The sequence below is a fragment of the Sceloporus undulatus genome, chromosome 5, assembly GCF_019175285.1.
Source record: "Sceloporus undulatus isolate JIND9_A2432 ecotype Alabama chromosome 5, SceUnd_v1.1, whole genome shotgun sequence".
Classification (NCBI taxonomy): Eukaryota; Metazoa; Chordata; class Lepidosauria; order Squamata; family Phrynosomatidae; genus Sceloporus; species Sceloporus undulatus.
Window position 1 is genome coordinate 44,900,357 of NC_056526.1, and position 24,834 is coordinate 44,925,190.

Below are 24,834 nucleotides of genomic sequence, written 5' to 3' on the forward strand. Positions count from 1 at the left end.
CCTCTTTACTACTACTGCTACAACTACTTATGAGAAATATTCCAAAAATCCTGTGCTTGTAACTGTAGAAGTTAGGTTAGATTTGTTGTTGTTATGTGCCTTTAAGTCATTTCTGACTTACTGCACCTGTAAGGTGAATCTATCACAGGGGTTTCTTGACAAGATTTTTTTTGGGGGGGTGCTTTTGTCTTCCTCTGAGGCTGAGAGAGTGTGCCTTGTCCAAGGTCATTTAGTGGGTTTCCATGGCTAAGCAGAAATTCAAACCCTTGTCTCCAGAGGCTCATAGCTGAACACTCAAACCAGTATACCACACTGGCTTCTGGGTGTTAAATACTGTACTATAAATCAGAAACCACTTGGTACTAATAAGCAGTTGTGTATGGGAGAACTGCACAGACACATAGGGAAAAAGATCAACTAATAATTTCCAAATTAACCTAGAACTGGTGGAATTTTTTTATCTACCTATCTTTCCTACCATCTGTATGCCGATGACACCCAGCTGTATCTTTCTGCCCCTGACCTTTCTCCAAGGCTTGAACAGCAAGTCTCGTCTTGCCTTACAGCTGTCTCACAGTGGATGCGCCATCGGCGTTTGAAGCTCAACATGTCCAAGACAGAGCTTCTTGTCTTTCCTCCTAAGCCCAACCTTCAACACTCCTTTTCTGTCTCTGTGGACAACATTTCCATTCAACCAGTCCAGCAAGCCCACAGTCTTGGCTTTATCTTTGACTCTTCTCTGTCGTGTATCCCTCAGATCCAGACCACAGCCAAGGCTTGTAAATTCTTTTTGTACAATATTGCCAAAATCTGACCATATCTCTCCGCCTCTACTGCCAAGATCCTGGTCCATGCCCTAGTGATCTCATGACTTGATTACTGTAATGTCCTCCTGGCTGGGCTTCCTTTTTCTCACCTCCGTCCTTTAATCTCTGTCCAGCATTCAGCTGCACGCATTATCACTTCCATCCACTGCTCTGACCACATTTCCCCTGTGTTGGCATCCCTTCACTGGCTCCCTCTCCCTTTCCGCATTCAGTATAAGCTCCTGCTGTTGACATTCAAAGCCCTCCATGGACTGGCCCCTCCTTACTTATCAGACCTTCTTTCTCCTCACCTTCCCACCAGGGCCCTCCGTTCTGGTAGTCAAGGGTTCCTGTCCCAGCCCAGGATTTCCTCTGCCCCATCCCGGATTCGCCCCTTTTCACTTGCTGCCCCTCACTCCTGGAACCTTCTTCCTCCACAAGCAAGAGCCATCACTTCTTTAACCAGCTTCAAAACGGAGTTGAAAACCATCCTATTCAGAGAAGCCTTCCCAGGCATCGCATAATTGTCGCTTACTATCTGATGTTCTGTTGTTGGCTGTTTATCGATCCATTTCCTGTATTGCTATGTACTGTATATGTATTATCCTACTTGTGAGTATGTATTTTCCCTGGATAATGATTAACCTTCCATTTTGAAGCCAAGCCCTCCCTTCAGTCCATCTGCCTTGGTCCAGGCCTCGGAGGTTGAGAGGAACTGCTGGACCTCTTACCCTTTCCTGTCACCACTCCCTTCTCCTTCTGTGTCATGTCTTTTTAGATTGTAAGCCTGAGGGCAGGGAACCGTCTAACTAAAAAGATTGCATGTACAGCGCTGTGTAAATTTACAGCGCTTCATAAATAAAGGTTAATAATAATAATAATAAAATCTTGAGTACTGTGTATATGCTTCCCTTGACCTAGGCTGAAAGTAGATGATGCAGTCACTGTGCTAAAGCTAAGCGTGTCTAGGTCTGGTCAGTGCTTAGATGAGAGACCACCATGTACTCTTGAGTACACCTCTTTGAATTCTGTGGTGGCAGAAGAATGTGGCGTAGTAAACACTAAGTAAAACCACAGTTCTCGCTACCTTCTAGCTGTGAGAAGAATGCAAGCATTTAATTTGAAGAAGAAATGCTTTGTGTGGTCAAACCTCCCCTTGGTTCAGTGTTTAAAGCACATTTAATAATGGTAGTGTTTGGACACAGTTCTGCTACAGTAAGCACTTCTAAGTTCCTTTGAAAGAAGTGTGCCTGAGGCTTTGCATGTGTGTATGTGCATGTAATTAAATATTGTAAACTTTTGGTGGTTGGAATAATTTAATGGTTTAGTTGGGCCATCTAGTGGCCAAGAGGAAACCTGATCACAAACCAAAAATATTTGCAGTTTTTGTTTGTTTAAAGTGTCCTTCATACAATTATACTGATGAAAAGCTTTGAATAAGAGGCTAAAGCTGCAAATCTGGTTACTTGGAAGTGTGCCCTATTGAACACAGTGAAGCTTATATCTGACTAACCCTCACATAGCATGATTTTAAAAAAGAAAATTGAATTTAGTGAACTATTATTTGACCAAGTGAGAATTCTAATGTATTGAGGGTTAAGGTTGTGGTCATGGCTAGGGTTTAATGTACACTTTCTCTGTTTATTGATGCAAATGATAATACCATTATGTCCCCTGCCTCCAAATGGGACCAACATGTAAGCAGTCAAAACATATCATTAAATAATAATGGGGGGAGATGCATCTTAGGAAAAAAAAATCCAATGGCAAAAAGTTTTAGATTAATTGAGACAGTTTTACTCACATGGTTTTCCTTTGTTTTGTTTTTGAAGTATACAGTACATAGCATGTGGCTGAAATCTGAGCAAATTATTTACAATGGGTTCAGGTGACAATGGGGTCATTCACACTACATAATTATAGTGCTATGATTCCACATTGGCTACAACAGCAGTATCATACAGCATAGTGGGACTTGCAGTTAAAGGAGAGGTACAGTATTTGGAATATATTTAGAATTCTCAATTAGAAGGCTCTAGTGTCTCCCCAAACTACAAATCCCAGGATTCCATAGGATGAAACCATGACAGTTACAGTGGAACAATAGGGCTATAATGGCAGAGTACAAAAGGATCCAAGGCCACAGAGTGCATATACACTATAGAACTAGTTCTGTTCGGATTTTGCAACAAAATGTAACTCTGAAGGAATAAAAATGATTCATCTTAGCTAGCTCATGAAAGTTATTAAACATGGTATTATGCTACCACAGTGTCATATTGCATGTAGATCTCCTGAGTTCCATCATAGACTGAGCAGCATAAATAGAACATAATCTTATTGCACTGATTTGAAGAAATACGTATTTGTACAATGCTGTTTTTTAAAAAATGTTTCAAAATCTCAGTATTTTATCAATTACAGTCCTCCCTCTGTTCTTGCGGTTTTGGAACTGACAAACAGAGGGGAAAATAATGGGCTGCGTGCACCCTCAGCCACACACCTATACAAGCCAATGAGGCTTGAGTATAGGCGAAACTCCATTTTCACAAGGGGGTCCCCTGTGAAAAAGGAGGGCCAACTGTATAGGATATATATTTAAGGAAGTACAGTGTGCTGTGTTTGTTTATTTTAATGACATCATTTTGCTCATTTCTTTCATGTTTTTCTTTCATAGATTATTTGAAGAATCTTTTAGAAGATTCTGCTGATTTCAGAGACACGCAAGGTAATTGCACCATTCACAAAAATCTGCTTTGAGAGGTTGGGGGATGTGAAACAGTATGAGAAGGATTATGGGTGGAAAACAGGAAATTGGAATATAGCATCCCGCCCATCTCCACCCTTCTGTCCATGAAATCTCCACTGGCTCCAAGATCATTCTTCAAGCAGAAGGAATACTTCTGGAAACGCATTTGTTTTCCATGATTAGAAGCATGAGCATGTTTGGATCCAGTCCATGGAGTCCTATGACTAAGTATATTCAATTGTCAAAAATAATTTAAAAGCGAAAGACCTGTATTGATGTGGTGGGACAGACCTGCTTGCATTCTCAGTGCTACATTGGGTTTCTAATTTGTGAAATTAAAACAAGCAAATCTAAAGCATCTTAGAATTGGGGGATCTGAAATCTGAGTCATGAGGCAAAGGTCAGAACTGCAAGAGCTGTTTATAAAAAAATAACCTAAAACTAACTTATATTGGAAGGCATGGCAGATTTTCTGCCAAGCGGCATCTAATCACATCTAAAGCTGCAAAGGTTCTGCCATTCACAATAAACTGAGTACATTAGAGCAGGTGAGAAGACTCATGGCAACAAAGCAATATTTAGTATACCTTAGGCACACATTCAGTGACAGGCTGTGGAATCATTCTTTCACATCAAGTATCCCCCACACTCATCACTTTTCCATTGTATTAGATATCCCTTCCTATAAAGGTTTTCAGAGAAGTAACCCTTAGTCTGTTGCAGCATAAAAAGGAGGAAGGAATGAGGATGGGGAAATGTGGCAGAACTTTTAAGATAGTTTTTTATTTTTCCATGAGCTTTCATGGATATAAACACACGTATTCAGATGCAGTACAAAATGGTATCAGGACTAAGGCATAAAGCATATATATGCAGTTGTGGGAATGGGCTAGAATGTAATAGGATCCAGAAAGTTGCAAATCAGGACCCTCACCCTAAATTTTCAAAGGACTAAGTGGGGTGTTCGGGTCTTTCAGATCTTTACAGTTGTCAGTTAGCATAGATGTCCCCCGGTTTCAAAACTCTCAGAAGTTTCCTTTGAATATTGGTGCAATAAAATATATACACTCCTCCCTCCATTCTTGCAGTCTTTGGACTCACGTCCCTTGCTTATGCATGAGGGATGAACGGAGGCTGAATGAACTAAGTGCATGCCTGCAGTGCATGCCTGCATGCCTCTTCACACCCGAGACTATATTCAAGCCAATGGGGCTTGAATATAAGTGAAACTCCATTTTCACGAGGGGATATAGTGTATAGTGTGTATAGCTGTTCATATTCTGCCAATGAAATATAATTCTGAATATAATTCAATTCAGGAGTTACTCTTTCTAGGCTTCCTTTGCAATTTTCTTGTTGAAGGATTGCAACCTGTAAATCGCTTACTGTGTGTCCAGGAATGTTGAAATATACTGTTAACTGGTTTTGGGGTATTGTTATTTCTAATGTCAGATTTTTGTCAGTTAATCCTATTGTATAGAGACTGTGAAGCACCACATTTATTATTCCTCTCCCCCTCTTTTAACGTACAGTGGACCCTTGTTATACACTGGGGTTTGGTTCCAAGATCCACCGTGTATAACAAAATCCGTGTATGCTCAAGTCCCATTAAATATAATGGCAGAACAAAATGGTGTCCCTTATAAAAAGTGGAAAATCAAGGTTTGATATTTGAAATTTATACTTTTTTGGAACCTTTTCAAACCATGTATGCTTGAATCTGTGTATAATAAATCCGTGTATAAGGAGGGCTGACTGTATTGTATAAGATTGCTCTAAAGACCATACTTGTATATCAGTATGACAGATTTCTTTTGAATTCCTGTTTATTATGGGCAAAAAAGAGACTTGCATGTGGCACTCATTCACTCTGGCATCATTTCACCATCCAACAGGAGTGGCTGAACAAGCCAGCAACTCTCCATTTTTGGTTTGTTTATAGTGTGACTTCCACACTGGGAGCTCTGGCATGTTCCACTTCTAACAAGCCAGAATCATAAGCCAGAGATGCAGTTTTGGATATCATGCTATACAAATAATGGATAGAGATCTTTGGTTTGTTTAGTTGCTCCCTCTGTCAGGAAGGGTCAAGTGAAGATGAATGAACAACATGAACCAGTAGATTGGCTCATTTACAATAGCCAAAATTATAAAGCATTCAAAAAAATAATGTGCGTATAGTGATTTCTGAAAACAGCCAATGCGCATTCCTTAGAATTGTTGTATTGTCTTAATATGAACCTATACAGTCAACATAACAAGAATAACTGTTTTTCTTTTAAGGTGCTCTTGCTGTTGTCATAGAGGTGGCCAACCACGCCAATGACATTATGAAACAGGGTGTGAGTAGGATCTTAATTGTGGACTCATAATATGGTTTAAAATCTATAAATTTAGCATTACTATGTTTATTAAAATTTTAGAAATATTTATACATAAAGAGAGAGAGCAATACAGAGAGACTGAGAGACAGGCAAAAGTCTTGTAAAAACTAGTTTTGCAAGTGATATAGTATCACTGGATGTGCTTCTGAAAAAAATGTATGGAATTAAGCTTATTGTTTCAAACCCTAATATGTAAATTTGCAGATTGTAGCAACTCTTATTTTATTACTTCAAGCAAGTATCTGTCCCCAGAAGATAGGCTCCAGTTGTAAATACTAGTACACAGAATGTGGATGTATGAAGTATTTCTGCAGCCAGTTCAATTAACAATCTGACTTTCTCATGTTTGGGTAGGATTTTATCTGTGCAATATTACCCATGCTTCTTTGTTTACAGTGACTTTATACTTTTACCCTCTAGGATAACTTTCAGAAGCTTATGCAAATACAGTACAGTTTAAATGGTCATCATGAGATTGTGCTGCCAGGAAGGGTAAGTTAGCTAATGGATTATAAGAAGGTTACAAGAAAATCTTAGGCCAAAGGCCACTTTTTGTGATTATCTAATATGCCAGGATAATTTATATGAAAGGGAAGATCTGGGTTCTTGGTCTCAGCACCCTCATCTGACTAACTGTACAAATAGCTTTTTTGCAGTAAAGAATGAGATTGACATGGTAGGAGAGATAACAAAGCAAAGCCTGTTGCCACAACACAACCCTGTTACCACTACGTCTATTACAATTATGTTCTGGTGAATCCAGGAGGTCTGCTCCCACCAGAAATGGGTTGCATGCAACCTCCACCCATTTCCCCACACTCCTTGTTGCCACCTAGAAAGATTTATTTAACAGATAGAGAAAAACAAGGTGAACAATACTCAAAGAAGCACAATTATCTATAAAGCAAGGCGCATAGCCTTGTTTTGTATGGAAACTGAAATTTGAAATCAGAAATGAATTTTTGCCACTTCTTGTTTTTAGATTTCTCAAATTTTTGGTGATAAATGTCTGTATGTGGCCCACAGCAGATTCTGTGGCAGAGGAGTTGCCCACTTTGGTTTAAACAGGCCCACTCTAGGGATTACCTTGTCCCCCTCTTTCTGTTGTAGCTAGTTTTGCTAAACTTCAAAGTGTGCAATTTAATTCATCCTTTCCTTTTCTTCTTCCCTGTACGGTAGTGTGTGAAATTAGTGGACTTCTTCTCCTCTCTTTCCTTAACAACAGCACTACCGTGACTATACAGTCTTATTTAAGAGCTAATAGTAGATACATCTCGCCTGGCAATTTTCACTTATTTGTTAGGGTTCTCTGCTTCCCTGCCTCCATGGACCCACTGCATTTTTAGGCTTCTGATTAGGACTTAAAATCTTTAAATAATCTCCTAACTTGTTAAAGGAGTTAATGCCCTTAGCCACTGACCTGATATATGCTTGAATATTTAGGTTTTCCTAAAAGAAGGTACATTGATGAAACTGTCCAGAAAAGTTATGCAACCCCGAATGTTCTTTTTGGTAAGTTGCCATGAACATTTTTTCATTCCTAACACTACAGTGATTTCATAATGGTTCAGCCACAATTATATAATATAATTTGGCATCTGACAACTTCATAGCCTACGTGGGGAGGGGATCCTAAGGCTGAAAACAAATATGCCCTGCATGGTACATTGGTCTGTTCCTCTCTGTGACTTCCACTATCCTCTTCTATGCAGATACATGTTATCTGTATGTTACATACAATGCAATTTCAGTGTGGCGTAGTAGTTTGAGTGTTGGACTAGGACACTGGGAGACCATGGTTCGAATTTCTACTCAGCCATGGAAACCCACTGGGTGACTATGAGCAAGTCACTCTCTCTCAGCCTTGGAGGAAGGCAAAGGCAACCCCCCTATGAAAAAATATTGCCAGGAAAACCTGTGATAGGGTCACCTTAGGGTTGCTCTCAGTTGGAAATAACTGGACGGTACCAACAACAAAATTTCAATTATCTTTTCAAAATATTTGTATTGCAGTTTAATGATGCTCTCCTGTATACAACTCCTGTACAGTCTGGAATGTATAAACTCAACAACATGCTATCACTGGCTGGAATGAAAGTAAGTGAATTAACTTTCCACCATTATCATACCTTGTAATACGCAGCTTGACCTGTACAAAAATCCCTTCCAACAAATGTTTTTGTGTGTGGAATCTTTTCTGCTGTAGTCTTTGCTATAGAATAGCTTTTAGCTTACTGTTCAATGAGTCCATATTTAATTAATTTAACTTCTTATCCTTTTTAGTCTCAGAAGTAGATAATCTGCTGTACAATTTGCTTTCCTGTTTACATTTTTATCCTAAGTTCCCACAAGGAGCCTGGATCACTATATGTGATCCTTCCTTGAATTCTCATAGCAACCCTGTGAGTAGACTGGGTGACTTCAGGTACTCCCAGTAAGTTGTGTCTCAGTGAAAATTTGACCTTTCATGTTTCTGTCCTCAGTTCAATACTCTAAACAACATGGTCACACTTATAGATTTGTTACTGTACAGCGTGTCTAAGAGAATTTTTAAAAAGACAAGTCCTTGTTCTGAAGATCTTGAAAACGTAGTGAGATGAACAAGTGCAACTTCAGTGCTGTGTACTTCAGCTTTGAAGCACATAAATATGTGCACTTTTAGTTCCATATAGTTCAATTTTGCTAGCATTATAAAATGTTCTGAAACAGTGGCCTGTTACAGACTGCCAAAATAAAGCTGCTTTGGGTCTCTTTGGAGGTATGCTGTTTAAATGATGCATGCATCCTAAGAATCCGGAAGCTGTACCAAAGCTGCACTCCAGTGCTTAGGAATGGAGTGTGGCTTTGGCGTGACCTAAGGACTCTTAGGACTCATGCATCATTTAAATAGCATACCTCCAAAGAGACCCAAAGCAACTTTACTGTATTTTGGCAGTCTGTAACAGGCCAGTGTTCCTGAATTAAAATGGCTGAAGCTGTTTACAGACAAAATTTACATTAAATATAATATTTGACCTCTTAAATTAAAAAAACATTTTTTTCTTAGAAGGTGAATCTTTTAAATATGTTATTATTGTTTTCTATATTGTTTTGTTTGATTTCTGGAAGGTACTGCACTGGTTTATTTTGCTTTATATTTTCCCTTGCCAAGCCTTTTGTGATAACTAGTTGATCAAACATTTTTCCTTTTGGACTAAGCCATTAATTCTGCTTCCTTTTCAGGTCAGAAAACCAACCCATGAAGCTTACCAGAATGAACTTAACATTGAAAGTGTAGAGCGATCCTTTATTCTGTCAGCATGGTAAACTCATGGCATAAAATTATATTTACTTGAGAAAAACATAATTATGCTCCCTCCCTGCCCCCATGTTAACACATAATGTGGTGGTGGTAAGTCTTCAAGTTGTTTCTGACTTATGGTAACCCTAAAGCAAAGCTATAAAGCTTATGGGGGAAAATGTTGCTTTCTTCTGTTGTGTGTGACTGTATTGCTAAACTTATAGGCATTTATTTTTCCAATCATGCACTCCAGTTCTGCTACAGAAAGAGATGAATGGTTAGAAGCTATTTCAAGAGCAATTGAAGACTATACAAAGAAAAGGATTACCTTTAACCCTAGCAAAAGTCTGGAAGAGGTAAGTTCTGTTTTTCTTTAGAATAGATATAAAGAGGGAGAGGGAGGGAGGATTAGCTAACTTGCCTGTCCAGCCCACCAATTCTGCACACTGGGCACTGCATAATCCTGTTCTTTCAAGAGTTATATATTTTGCATTCCTATATGGTAGAAGGTTAGATTAGATATCCCTTGGAGTTCCTTCAAACTCTAGGATTCTGTGATTCAATCATTTTCTATGGGGTGGATGGATAGCTCTATGTTTGCCTTCTGTGGACAGTACAATGGGACTTCAGTATCCACTGGGGGGGATCCATTCCAGACTCCGCCCCCCCTTTCAAGATAGCAAAATCCACGGGTGCTCAAGCTCGTGTTTTCCCCAATGGTGGTGCATGCACATGGCTGCGCAGTTATTAGGGACAATAGGAATTCAGGTGAAGTCCTGTTGTCCCTAATGGCAGCATGATCGCATGCATATATCACCACTGGGGACAATAGGGACTATCCCTAATGGCAGCACGGCGATGTGCATGCACTGCCATTGGGGACAAGGCAGGCTTGCCATCTGCAGATACTCAAACCTGTGGATGGCAAGTCTGCAGATACTGAGGTCCCACTGTAACTCTGTAGCTGTTATATTACAGGAGAATAGTGTTTTAGTAGAGTATTAGGATAAATCTTTTGACATTAATATCTTTGTCAATGTAGATAGTTCCCAGAGGGTTGGGCTCTCCCTTGAGAGCTTCAGCTCTAGCTTTGGATTTCTTGCACTGATTAGAAGATCGGTTTAGATGGTGTACAACTAACCTTTGGCTCTATGATTCTATGATATACTGTATATAGTAAAGTAACTTCAGCAAATCCTTCTAGACTAGAGCATGCTGTTCTTTATGTGATTTAATCATGAATACATGTAAGAGGGCCTTCTGCATCTGGGTAGGAACCTCTTTCCCATTCCATACCTAGCTAACTATCACATCCTGACTTTTCCTTACATGGTGGTCTTCCTCAGTGTTATCCTCACATCAACCTTATGAGGTAGGATTGGCTGAGAGAGATTGGCTAATTTATCCAGGGTCATCCAGTGGAATTTGCAGTCTAGAATCAAAACTATAGGTGATGAAAAAGAGTTGCTGATGTTCTTGATAAATGAACAGTTGTAATATAAAGTCTTAAATCTCCAGTACAGTGCTACCTCGGGTTACGAAATTAATTCGTTCCGCCGTTCCGTTCGTAACCCGATAATTTCGCAACCCGAAAAGGCTTTCCGTTAGCGCTGGAAAGCCGCTAGCCGCGCTTTGCGTTTGAATTTCGCGCCGAAATAAATTTCGTAACCCGAAAAAAATATCGTAACCTGGAACAGTTTTTTCCAATCTAACTTTTTCGTACCCCGGAAATTTCGTAACGCGATCATTTCGTATCCCGGGGTACCACTGTAATTTTTTTAAAAAACCAAACAAACTGTAAGCATTTGAGATTTCCCCAAGTTAATCATCCTTCTCTCTCTTTTTTAGGCAGACCAAGAGAAAGAACAAGAAGATAGTCCAATAGGGTCAAAAGCTCCAATCTGGATCCCTGATACAAGAGCTACCATGTGTATGATCTGTACTAGTGAGTTCACATTGACCTGGAGAAGACACCACTGCAGAGCATGTGGGAAGGTTGGAAACATTTCAGAGCTATACTGTACCTCCATGACAGATAATATTCATTGTAGCCTATTAAACTAAGCACTAACATTTTGAGAAGACTGTATTGCAGTACAATGGTATTCACTCTGTAACTTACATTGTACCAAATTACTCCAGACCTTGGAATAAATATCTGCGGTTTATGGTAGAGGTCACTGCAGGCAGAAGAGGAAATGAAGGAGGGACAGGGGGAAGGGAAGACAACTGCTTAGTAGCTTGTCTGAGTTTCACCTCTTCAAAACTAAAATCACCATAAGTCTTAACATTAAAATACAATTCAACAAATTGCCATATTAAAACAATCAAATTAAAAATAATGTTTAAAAGATTAAACCTCTTCCTCAGCAGCCAGTCAATTGCTAAAGTTGTGCCACTACTTTAGAATTGGCCACAGTTTGTCTCATTGTCCAAACCTTAAACTCTGTGCAACTCAAGCCCTTCCTTGAAACCATGTGAGAGGGAAGAGTAAATGAACTAGTTGTGGGGAGGGGCATTTATTTGTATGGTTTGCCCTTATGTCCTGGACAGGCCAATGTATATTTCTGGTCTTGGCTTGTTCCAACAAATTGTGGTTTAAATGATCAAATGTGTTGGAAAACTCTGGTTTAATTTGAACAATGAAGAAGATACCTCAGACCTTCTCTCCACAGGGATGACAGAGAAGATAATGTTCCTATGGTTTAGTTTAGTATTACAGCTAAACTAAATAATAGGCTGTATTTCTTGATAAGAACCGAAGTAAAAAGATAAGCCTTGTGGCTGTTTCCTTCATCCCTGAACTCCCAAGTATCTAATTTCCAGGATGTTTGCTTATCCAATTCCAGAACATGGGTCCAGGTTATTTGAAGGACTGCATCTTCTTGTATGGGCCCATTAGAATACAGTTAGCATAAGCTGAAAACCTTGCATAGCGCGCCCGCGTATGATGTGGGCACACTGTATCTATGAGATGAATACAATTTTTGAAGTATTTATATAAATTTATTACGAATAGATCAGAAGAAATAAACAGTTCTTGTATTAAATTTCTTTGATTATATTGAAGCATGCAGATGAATGATCTTAAAGTACTGACCTGAAAGAGATGTGTATACATGTGTGTGTATCCCTTACATGTTTCTTTTTTCAGGTAATCTGCCAAGCTTGTTCCTCAAATAAGCATGGGTTAGACTATATGAAAAATCATCCTGCAAGAGTATGTGACCATTGCTTTAAAGAGTTACAAAAACAGGGTAAAGAATTCTTTTTTTGTGTGTGTGTCTAACTTTGCTTTTAGTTTTTGTTACTTTTATTTTCTGTTCAGATTTCTTTTCAGGCACTATAATCCCTGAGACAGAGCTTTCTTTATTTCATTGTGGCTTGAGGCCACAGTTATTTGAGGATTAAATGGAACAGAATTAAATTTGCAAAAGAAAAATGTTCTGTGTGATACACATTTTGTAGAGTTCTCCTGAGGTGAAAATATATATTGCTGATTAAACATCTTTCCTTGTTTTGCTCTTTTGAAAGTATTTTTCATAAGTACACTATTTTAGATTAACAACAGCTTGTCCCATTGTCGTCTTCCCCACTTTTTAAAACTATCTACAGCATTTTGCATCATTCAGGCCCAATCTTGGCAATCAGTATGGGAAACAAAGAAACTCCAAACCTGAAATTATGAACTGGAAGCTTTTTGCTAGCTATAGTTGAACAGAGTTTAGGGTTTGAACAATGAGACACACTGTGGTCAACTGAAAATAGTTAATATGGGTGACAGTGTTTATAAAAATCTATATGCACTTGAGATCGATTTTTCAGGAGATCTGAAACTTGTTTTCACCATTTATTTATTTATTTATTTATTGGATTTATATCCTGCATTTTTTCTCCAAAATTGGACTCAGCTATATTCTCAAATAAAAAGTAAGCATGGTGATAAGATTCCAGAGCACTAAAAACTTCAGTTTGATTACTATTAAATTTATCAATAGTACAAGAGAAACTAAAAGCACTTTTCATGTCACTTATGAAAATACTGTCAGAGGTGAATGGGTGGTGCGCCTTTAACATTTGCAATCAATAATTGAAAAAAGCAGGAAGTCAAGATTTTGATTTGTTTGTAGCATAAAACAAGTGAAATTTTTTTCCATTTCAGATCATCTTTGCACATCTCCTAAAAATGCCTCTCCAGTAAACCACAAATCTCCTTCTAGTGCCTTGTCCACAGTGTTGCATAGTATCCCTTCTGGAAGAAAGCAGAAAAAGATTCCAGCTGCTCTCAAGGAAGTATGTATAACATATTTTTAACATTAAAGTTATCTGTATTTGCTTGCAAAAGATTTATTGCTTATCTTTAGTAAACTACTTTGCTGGGGAAGGGAGATTTGAATGGAATGAACATGCAGTTTTGGCTTTTTTAATAACAATTTTATAGTTAGGGGTGGCAGCATTTGTGTATGGATAACCAGGGACTGCTGACTTATTACTTACTTCTCTAGTTACAGGCCATGCCACTAGCATTTGTCCTTCCCTCTCTCTCATTATAGCCCTTTAAATTATATTGCCCTGTGCAACATATAACCTATTTTTCTCCTTGGTCCAATAATTTAACACGTGGGAAGCATGGCAGTTTAAACTCTTACTTATCCCTTGAGGTGAATTGAAACGTTCACTCTTAATGAGACAAAGTTCTCTGGAGTCTTTTGTGCCTAGAACTGGCTCTCTGAGGACCTAGAATAATATAGAAGGCTGTAGTAGAGAAAAAGAAATACCACTATAAAGCTGTGCATGATTCTGCAGACACATTTTCATGCAGTGTGTAACTTTGAAATGGTTGGAACTCAACCATTTTATTAAATGGCTAGAACTCAACTATCAGAGCAAATACAGTCCTGGATATTCATTGCTCCTTTGAGGTGTTCTGTTGCAATTCATTTGATTATTTTTGATGTTCAGTTTATTGAGGCTTTATATTAATGGGTTTTGCACAATTTGATTAAAACATTCCTAGAATTTTAGAATTATTTCTGTGCCTGATTGCTGAAAAAATTACAGATGTCCTGAGGAATTTCCAAACACAAATTATGTATCTAACTTAAATGTGTTTATATTCCAGTTGTTTTGGATGAATCCTCTCTTAGCACCCCTGTAGTTCTGGGTTTTTAAATTTTTTTATGTACAGTGCGTCCTCGCCTTACGCGGGGGATCCGTCCCGGATCCCGCCGCGTAAGGCGAATTCTGCCTATGCTCGAGCCCCATTGGAAACAATGGGGCTCGTGCGCGGCGGCGCGGGCGTGTGCGGGACGCAACAGGTGCATGCGCCCATTCAATTGAATGGGACGCGCCACCCTTTCCGCCCAGCGTGCGTGCTGCAGCTTGAGCACATATGCTCACGTCCGCGTATGGCGCGCCCGCATATGGCGCAGGCGCACTGTACTATATGTTGAATGTGTCTAGGGAAGCATGTTGCAGAACATCGTTGTGGGAAGAGTTCAGTGTATGATTTACCTCAGCTCTCTCTGCTCAGTGCCAATTATTTTTTCACGCCAGAATCAGTACTTTCTAGTCGAATGATAGATTACACTGTATTTATTATTTTGCAAACCTTTTAGTTTTAATAAGCTCCATATTTATGTCCTACTGAAAATAGTATCTTATTTATTCAGCAACAGGCTATCACACTGAACCCTATCTGCAATTCAGTTAGAGTTGTTAAAAATGAAAATCTGTTCTCTGGTTTATGTTGATAATCAGTGAATGGGGATGATGGGAGTCATTTTCCAATACTGTGGTGGCAGCAGTGTAGGAAAGTCTATTTTGCAGCCTTAGCCTGTATGAATACCATTACATTGAGAGAAGGGTGTCTTGTATTTAATAATTTTTATATTATATGCAGTGGCATAATAAAATGGTGTGTGTGTATTGTGTGCCTTCACGTTGTTTCCAGTTTATGGCAACCTTAAGACAAAATTATCATGTGGTTTTCTTGGCATGATTTATTCAGAGGAGGTTTGCCATTGCCTTTTCCCAAGGCTGAGAGTGTCCAAGGTCACCCATGGCTGAACTGAAAATAGAACCCTAGTCTCCAGAGTTATAGTCCAACTGTGGAGGTTTAGGAAGATTGAAACAGAGTTTATGCCTAATAAAATAAAATAACTTTGAATTATTTTTGATTTATTTAATAAATCTGCCCATCATTTGAGTTATGAATAGCATATCTTTATCCTACTACTCCAAATACTTTTTTTCTTTTTAGTACCAAGAAGTATGTACTCTTGTCAAAACAAACACAACTTCTGTTTCTCCAACAATATTGTCCCCCATTTTCTGAGACAGCGCAGAAGGAACCATCCACAAATGGATTACCTCCTACCACTGCCCAGGGAAGATGAGAGATCATGTATTTTAAGAAAGTATTTCCTGTTGGATCTCTGACACTTTCTCAGTCTTTTCACCTTGCATTATCTAGGAAAAGTTGTGTACTCTGCTCCTCTGTCTTTCTCTTGGTGGCTACTTTTCTCTTCCCTCCCTCATGTCCCTTCTTTCATGCTGCTTACTTTTCTTGGGGTGGAGATGGAAAGTTAAAAGCAAATCTAAAATCAGCACATTTGTTTGGAGTCCCTCAGTCCCCAAACATGTTGGAATAGTGAGAGATGAACAACGCTCTTGCACTCTTATCCAACTACCATGGGAGTTGTAAAGATGCACACTCACTTAGATTAACTAATTTTCTTGACCTTCCCTCCCACATTCTATTTACACTAGGGTAATTCTCATTCATGGATGGATCCTTCTCCACTAGCTGTGAATGGCACACTGAAGGTCCAGTATAGCCAAGGAGGAGGTACCCAGCCCCACCCTAAGGTGGCAATACCATTTTCCTTTCTCTATGGATCTTCCTTTTCTATTTTTCCATTTTCTTGGATTGGGAACTGAACAGAGGAGGAGCCAGGGATTCAACAGGAAATACTTTCTTAAAACATGTGATTGCTTGCCTTGCCAGGGCAGTGACAGGAGTTAACCCATTGACTGGATGGCTCCTTCTCCTTGCCCAGAATGAAAGTTCATGGTAAATTCTCTAATGTGCCATTTAACAAATCCACGTTCTGAATAGTAAAATCTAGATGTTTTCAACTGGATCACCATGTCAAATAGGAGTATTATGAGATAACAAGGGAGGTTGCTGGCAATGAATGCAAACAGTCTAACACTTACCTGGAAATAAGCTCAACTGAAATCAGTGGAGCTTACTTCTCTTTCTAATGAGAAGTATATGATTCATATGGTTATGAATTCATCATATTCATTATGAATATGAAGCATATGATTCAGTTATTCTTACTCATTTTAAGACAGCCAGTGTGGTGTAGTGGTTTGAGTTGTGGACCAAGACCAGGACTTCAGGAAACCAGGGTTCAATCCCTGCTGTGCCATGGAAACCCAGGTGACCTTGGAAATGATGCCAGAATATAATGATTAGACTAATAAGAGGGAGATAAAGAAACCAATCAACCAACCAATCAAAGCCTTTATTACAGTTAACAAACCATAAGGCAAAACAGCGACAACACAGCTACAACAAAAAGCAGAAACATGGATATAGCTTTGCTCCTTTTGGCCATGAATAACTCTAACTCTTGGAGACGATACAACAGTTAGAGTGCAATTCATTCATGCACAAGTGTGCAGAACATTATTTTAAAGAGCAGACAGCATTAAAAAATTATAATAGATGTCTAGCTAGGAGTCTGGGTGTCTGGCTGCACCTCCTCATGTTTAAAAGACTTGCCCAAGATAGCAGATAATAAAAGATAACAATATGAAGATAATAAAATATATTGAGGAATAACTGGCATCCAGCAGTCTTACAGTATCATATTTATTTTAATTGTAGGTATCAGCAAGTACAGAAGATTCTTCAATGAGTGGCTATTTATATAGATCAAAGGCTAGCAAAAAGCCATGGAAACACCTGTGGTTTGTGATAAAAAATAAAGTTCTGTACACATATGCTGCTAGTGAGGTAAGAAATAAAAACTCAGATGCCAAACTAATGGAGAAGATTTTGTAGTTAAACTGGTGAAATGTTGCGGTGGGGCCAAAGGCAGGAGTCAAATTTTGATTTTTATAAAGTGGCTTTAAGCAAATAGTTGCTGAGTCTCCCCCCGCCATCCAATATGATGAACAGTGGCTACACTAGGACAAAACATGAGGCCAGATTTCTAGAAAATTCCTCCATGTTGGCTTCTCCAATCAAACCTGGAATCTGCCAGGAGAAAAAGCTTAGTGTCACAACCAAACTGGGACTCTTGGGCCTAAAACCTATTGTTAGACCTCCAACTAGAGTAGACCTATTAAATCTATGTGATTTACTTTCCTGTCTAGCCACCATTCAACTGTTGATTCAATAGATTTCCTCTACTTAGGTCTAACTGATCAGATTTAGACTTTAGTTGTTGCTCAGTTTACAAGTAAGAGTCTGAAGCCAGAATTTGGAGGTAGATTCTGATTCCTGGTTTGTTTTGGAGTAACAAGCTACAAGTCCTAATTTGGATACAGCACTAAATTTAATCTTCCTGCTAAGCTTTTGATAGAGGGAGCCAAGAAGAAGAAATCTGGAACCTAGCAGTTGTATCCCATCACTTGTGAAGATAAGCCAGAATTCTTTATATCAGCTTACTCTTGTGAGAACTCTGAATAGAGACGATGTGTACTAAATAACCAGCAAAATAAATGAATAAAAGAGGTTGAAACCAGAGTTTTCCTCTGCTGGTGGAAGTGATCCTTGAGATCCATTCCAAAGAATTTGCTTTGAGGTTGCATGAAATGTTTTGGCAATTTTTTTGTACACAACTGAAACCACAGCTAACTTTATAGATGGTTGCAGTTTTAGAAATATCATGTCTGATTTTGGATTCTTTTGTAAAATTAGGATGTAGCTGCTTTGGAGAGCCAGCCTTTATTGGGATTTACAGTTGCTGAAGTCAAAGATGAACACTTAGATTCTAAAGTTTTCCATCTGATGCACAAAAATACTTTGTTCTACATATTCAGAGCAGAAGACCCCCAGTCAACACAAAAGTAAGTTACCATTCTTTGATTAAATCTTGCATGTTCAGTAAGCGATTTGTGATTCTTTACAAGCAGTTTTAGATTATATACATTATGTGCATAATTGTTGTACTCGTACAGACATGATTTGGTCAGGCCATATTAAAGCAGGTTAGTATAAATCCCAGGACAATCTATGGCCTACTAGATATTGTTGGCCTGCAACTTCTATCAATGTAGCAAGAGTGGTCAAAATTGAGAGCTGCTGCAAGGTCCCACAAACCCATTTTGCAGAGAGTGCACACAGTAGACAGAGAGAACCATCTATTTCCTCATGTCTACAGGGATAATATCAGTTCAGCTACTTATGGTTTTGTGCAGTGTCAAGTAAACTTTGTCTAGGATCCAGTCATGTGCTTCTGGATCTCACAACTTCTCCCATAATCTGCAATCCCCCTTTCCTCCTGCAGTGCACCCTAAAAACTTGTTCTAGAAGGCTATAAAACCCTTTATGAGTATTTAGCATGACAAAGAGCTGTAGTGGGTGAGAAAGAAAGATGTAATTCTGATGGCATTGGATCTTGGCCATTGTTTTCAAATACAGAGATGTTTCCCTTTTTAAAGTGAAGATTTTGAAAGCCATTTAAGAACAGCCCACAATGTAGTTTTGATAAAATTGAACTATTTCTAGCTAATCACAATCAGAATTGAGTAATGGAATATCTTAATTAAAGTATTCAAATGAAAATCATTTTGTTTGGTCACATGAAATAATATTTCTTCTTTTCCAACAGGTGGATAGAAGCTTTTCAAGAAGCCACAGTATTGTAATTTGGGTGGTGGTGTCATTTTGCGTAAAGAAAAAAAAGGTGACACAAGTACATACTACAGGAGATTCACTGAATTTTGTAAACATTGACCGAAACAATCCTACATCAGTTAGGAGACTTTGCCTCTTTTGTTTAGGCACAGTAATTTTTAAAGAAATGTGTATACTTGTCTTTTTGTCATACAAAAAGTGTTATTTATTAAACTCTGCCACTGTTTTACTTAATGGTCAAAATGATTTCTGAAATTCACATTGAATTCCAATGTGCTCTTTGACTTTGGATTTTTATTTTTTTATTTTGTTGATCAGAAAACCCTGTTTGCTGCAGGATTGCACTGCTAGTGTCAAATCTACTGTTGAACTTTCGTTTTGGTAGGAAGGACATATTCATTATTTTTGTAAAAAAAAACTAGGATAAATGGACATAAATGTTGTACACTCTGTTGCAAATCAAGGTGAATTTATAATTTACCTGGATATTTTATACGTATACTGTATTTACAAGCACTAGTGTGAGCAGGGCAGGCATGGCCAGCTGCATCCTGGGTCTCTAGCTTAGGAAACTGACTCCTCGTGAGTAACAAACTTGCACAGGAGAGGGTACTTGCAACAGAAACTTTAATAATGCCCAGTCAACACAACTTGCAACTTAGTCCCAAGCTCTTCTCACAAACATAAACTTTCAACCACCTCCAGTCTGGCCCCTGGGGAGTCTCCACTCACAGCCCCTCTGCCCCTTCAGCTGGATCCTTGTGGCTTGCCGCCAACCTTCGGCATTCCCTTCAGTACTTCTCCAGCAGCTTCCTCTCAGCCTTCTCTATTTCCTTCAGTTTTGGGCCTTGTTCCCAACACTCACCCTTGGGGTCCCACCACTCACATTCCAGACTACCTCTTTCCTGCTGCCTCCAGTCTCCTTCTCCAGGGTAAACAAAGTCTCTTTCCAGTCTGGGGTCTCTTAGTTGGTCCTCCTCATGCAGCCCCAGTTGCTGCTCCCCATGTCCCCCTTGAAGGGAAACAGGTATAGCCTTTCATCGAGGGCTGTGGGTTACCTGGGCTGTCCCTTCCCTGACCACCACTCCACAACCACCTCTCCTCCTGACTACTTATAACCCCCTGGGATCACACCTCTTCTTCTGGCTCCTCCCCCAACTCCTCCTCCTTCTCCTGTGCCACCTGACCCTCTTCACCCCTCCCAACTCCCTCAGCTGCCCCTGCTTTACTACAACTAGTAAACTCTTAAAATCTGCATATCATACCTTTTAATTTTACCAATTTGATAGGGACAGTTCCAATTAATCCTCTGTCATCCCACTTTTTCAGCTGCTTTTAAAACATCCCAGTTTCTCTTCTCACACTTTTCTCCTTTGTCTTCAGCTTATTAATTGGTGCAAACGAAGTTAAAAATTCATACACTTCAATTGTCCCAATATGGCAGGGACAATCCCAAGTAATCTTTTGCTTTTCCACTTTTAAGTTTAAAGTGCACAAGTAGTTTGTATTGAATTAACTCAGCAGAGGGATCGGAGAAGGCATAATCTCACCTTTCCCAATAGATTCAAGCAAAAGCAAACTGCTGTATCCTCTCTTAGCATGTGTTCTTCCTCATTAATAATGTTTGCCATTTTGACCACACTCTGATGTTGCCTGGCCAGATGTATACCAGTTTCCATTTGTGAGCTGTTAGACAATATGAAAAGTGCAAGAATAGTTTGCATCCACTTAACTCAGCAGGGGGGAGAGGCATGGAGGAATCTTGCCTTCCTTGTAAATTCAGGCAAATGCAAACTGCCTCTTCCTCATTAATAACTGTTGCTATCTTGATTACACTCTATATTGCTTGGCCACATGTGACCTGGTTTTCATCATCAGGTATGACTGATGAACGCTTAAACTTTAAGTTTTCATTTACTTCACTACAGAAAGCACTTTATGTATGTTCTCAACTTTTCTGATTTGTTTTATGATGGCCATGATTAATGGATTCTTTTTGAAATGTAATGGAATACATTATCTTAAATGGTCATTAAATTTCATCCTTGGCATTCTAGAATCACAAGATGTTTAAACAAAGAATCACAGTTTCTACTCACAACCAAAGTAGATCCATTTAATCTATAGGATATAACCTAAATGTTGACTTACTGTTCAGCAGTTGTAGAGAGATCTTGTAGCACCTTTGAGACTAACTGAAAGGAAGAAGTTGACAGCATGAGCTTTCATAGACTTCAGTCTACTAATGCATCTGAGGAAGTAGACTGAAGCCTATGAAAGCTCATGTTGCCAACTTCTTTCTTTGTTAGTCTCAAAGGTGCTACAAGGTATCTCTACATACTGATTCTACAGACTAACACGCCTATATCTTTTTATTTAGCAGATGATTCATGGGATCATCTTGAGTTGAGACTAGCAATTAAATTTAGGATACAGCATTGTGTGAGATGGTGAAATATTTAAGGAAAGATGAAAGGATAATCTTTCTGTTCCTCTGCATACTTTATAGCAAATCATAAATACCAAACATTTTATATGAATATGCAATATACTTTTTAAAAATAGTGAACTAGATCACTCATATACAGGCAAAGCTTATTTTCACCATGAATTGTCAGTTATATACAGTCGGTCCCCCTTATCCATGGATTTTTTTATCCATGGATTTAAGCATCCGTGGCTTGAAAATATTTTTTTAAAAGTCTAAGAGCAAGCCATTGTTTTTCATGATCTATGCAGTCAAAGGCTTTGCTGTAGTCAATAAAGCACATGCACATTTTCTTTTGGAATGCTCTGGTGCACTCCATTATCTAACATATGTTTGCAATGTGATCCCTAGTGGTCTTCCTTTCCTGAATCCAGCTTGCACCTCTGGGATTTCACACTCCAGATGCAGTAGGAGTCTTTGCTGTAGGATCTTGAACATGACTTTGCTTGCATGGAAAATTAGTGCAATGATTCTGTCACTACTGCAGTCTTTTGTGCCTCTTTTATGGATGGGAATATATATATAATCCATGGGAGTAGCTATATACTTAAAGATATCTTAATAGAGGCACTATTCTGTATTAGTACAAAATGTGGCCCTCTAAATTTTGTTGGAGTGTAAACCTCTGTTAACCTTGCTAGCATAGCAAATGCTGAGAGAAAAGGGGAATTATACTTCAGCAACACCTGAAGGCCTACATGTTCCCTATCCCTACTGGATATGTCCTGATTTAAAAAAAGATACAAATGTTGCCGCAGAGACTGTTGTAGAATACATTTCCCCCTGAACTCCAAAGTACAGTGGTACCCCGGGATATGAAAGCACCGCGTTACGAAATTTCCGGGATACGAAAAAATCCCATAGGAAAAAACTGTTCCGGGTTACGTTTTTTTTTTCGGCTTACGAAAAAATTTTTTGGTGCTTTTCGACGCTTTTTCGCACGAAATCGCGGCTTCCAGCGCTAGCGCCTATGGCTTTTTCAGCTTGCGAACAATTTCGGGTTACGAAGGGCGCCGCGGAACGGATTATTTTCGTAACCCGGGGTACCACTGTAATAAAAATGTTCATGAATGGTTTCAGACTGAAAGTAAAATTTCAGTAACATTTTGGAAATCAAACATTTTGCCTGAAAGGTACCCAGTACTCTTGAGCTTTAACAATCTCCAGTAAAAACAAAAGGGTAAATAACATTTCATAAAACCTGCACTTAGGATAATGTGGTGTCTCACAAGCCTCTTTTGGGTAGTAGTTGTGAGTTTCTCTAGTATGCAAAACCATAATAATTTCCTTTGAAAGCAAGTATAATTATAGTTCTCTTATGACTACCCACCATTGAAAAAGACAAACCTATCAGTAACCCTTCTTGGATCAGGACAAAACTAATGTTTTTTTTAAAAGAGACTATATGGATTAGTAAAATAAAGAGACTATATGGTTTAATAAAATAAAATAATAATTCTGAGCAAGTTCTGCTTGAATAGATTATACAGATCTAGCTCAGATTTCAGACACTTTTTCAAGACACTTGGTACCAAGGAAAGTGACAAGAAGGTTATTATTTATTCAAGTACTATTAAGGAGCTGACTTGATCGTCTAATATATGCAACTGAACAAATGAAATGTTAAGCAGTGGCTTGATAGATAATTTCCATTAATCCCACTTTCTTCCATAATGAGCATTCACTGCTTAAAAGGCAAGAAGCAGAGTTCTTAGCTGGTTGTTTAGATGCAAATCCTCAGACTGAATAAATATACGTATGACAAGTTCCGGATGGAGATGACACTTAAAGCTACTTAATGCAAATATTTTTTAAAAGCTTATAGAACATCACGTTACTATTGTGTCAGAAATTTTCAACTCCTAATTTAAGTCTTCAGAATATTTAAAAAGAAACATATGAAGAGTAATATTATTAACATGATGAAAAAATAGCAAACAAAATGGGTCTTGCAATTCAGGACCCCCTTTGGCTTATGAAGGCATGTTTGATCTTTTCACGGCCCCATAAAAATGAATTTATTGAGCCACTTTGAAATACTTCAGAAGTGGTTTGATAAGTGAAGGACACATGAACTAGGACATATACTTTTGGACAAGGATGCAAAAGAGATCTTGTAGCACCTTTGAGAGAAAGAAAGACACTAGCAGCATAGACATTTGTAGGCTTAAGTGTACTTGTACAAGGATGTCACTAAATGACCCTCTCGATTGTGATATATATTGACAGAGTCATCATTCAAAAACATGAGTCATGTTGGTTTAGACCAAAAATCTGTCTTGTCTAGCTTTCTATTCACACTGTAGCCATCCATTTGCCAATAGGTTTCTCACAAGCAAGATAGGAGTACAATAGTATTCTTCCACTTGCATTTCCCAGTGTTTGATATACATGGCAGATGGCCATGCTGGCTGGAAGAATGTAGAAGTTGCATTATTTTAAAAAACTCATTTTCAAAGCTCTGCCCTTTCTCTGTATTTTCTTTAACAGTTTCTGCTGTTTACTATAGCAGACTCTGTACCAACCTCTTCTTTCCTGGGAAATCACATTGTTTCCTTTCATGAAATTGTTGGTGCCCAAACCTGTTCTGTACTTTGAAGGTATATGGGTACATGTAGTGGAGAGGGGGCAGATTAGGCCAGGAACCTCCTATCAGCTCGGATACCCTTTCTTAATTTTTGTTCAAACTTAGAAATGGAACAGCCTTAAAGAAAAGGATGGTGAACAGCTGGCCATGGTTTTTTTTATACAGAATACATTGCCAAGGCTGTTAGTTTTCTTTGAGTGTGACCAAGCTATTGCATAATATGGATACATAATGCAGGTTTATCACCTTGCCCTTCGAAGTCTGTGATACCCAAGCTGAGAATAAATGAGTAAGTATTGGTGTTTTTATTTATTTATTTTCATCCTGCTTTCCCCCCCCAAAAGGCACCCAAAGTGGCTCATGATATAAACGCATTAAATAAAACAACATTTTTTCAAAACAATTAAAATAGTAAAAAGTTAAAAAAAATTAAACATACAAAATTTAAAACACAAAGGTTAAAAAATATAAATAAATTTATTTATTTCTTTATTTATTTATTTATAAAGAAATAAAAGTATTTAGAAGTGCATCTGATTAGAAAGCTGAGCTAGATAGACACAATTAATTTGTACTCTTCTGGGTGACGCAGGGTGGGACCTGAAAGCTAAAACCCTACACAGCTTGTTAATGATTTTCTCATCTACTGCTGCCTAACACATT

At 38.5% G+C, this 24,834-nt stretch overlaps 1 protein-coding gene across 1 annotated transcript in view; it reads left to right on the forward strand.

The window, feature by feature from the left end:
* Positions 1-19,330, forward strand: part of FGD6 (FYVE, RhoGEF and PH domain containing 6) — a 63,694-nt gene extending 44,364 nt beyond the window's left edge. The window contains 13 exon segments of the mRNA XM_042468978.1: positions 3,484-3,534; positions 5,839-5,897; positions 6,360-6,431; positions 7,383-7,451; positions 7,953-8,036; positions 9,162-9,241; positions 9,473-9,575; positions 11,068-11,214; positions 12,374-12,476; positions 13,382-13,512; positions 17,120-17,248; positions 18,158-18,306; positions 19,071-19,330. Coding sequence (XP_042324912.1) covers positions 3,484-3,534; positions 5,839-5,897; positions 6,360-6,431; positions 7,383-7,451; positions 7,953-8,036; positions 9,162-9,241; positions 9,473-9,575; positions 11,068-11,214; positions 12,374-12,476; positions 13,382-13,512; positions 17,120-17,248; positions 18,158-18,306; positions 19,071-19,107 — 1,214 coding nt within the window. The 3' untranslated portion in view covers positions 19,108-19,330.
* The last annotated feature ends 5,504 nt before the right edge of the window (positions 19,331-24,834 follow it).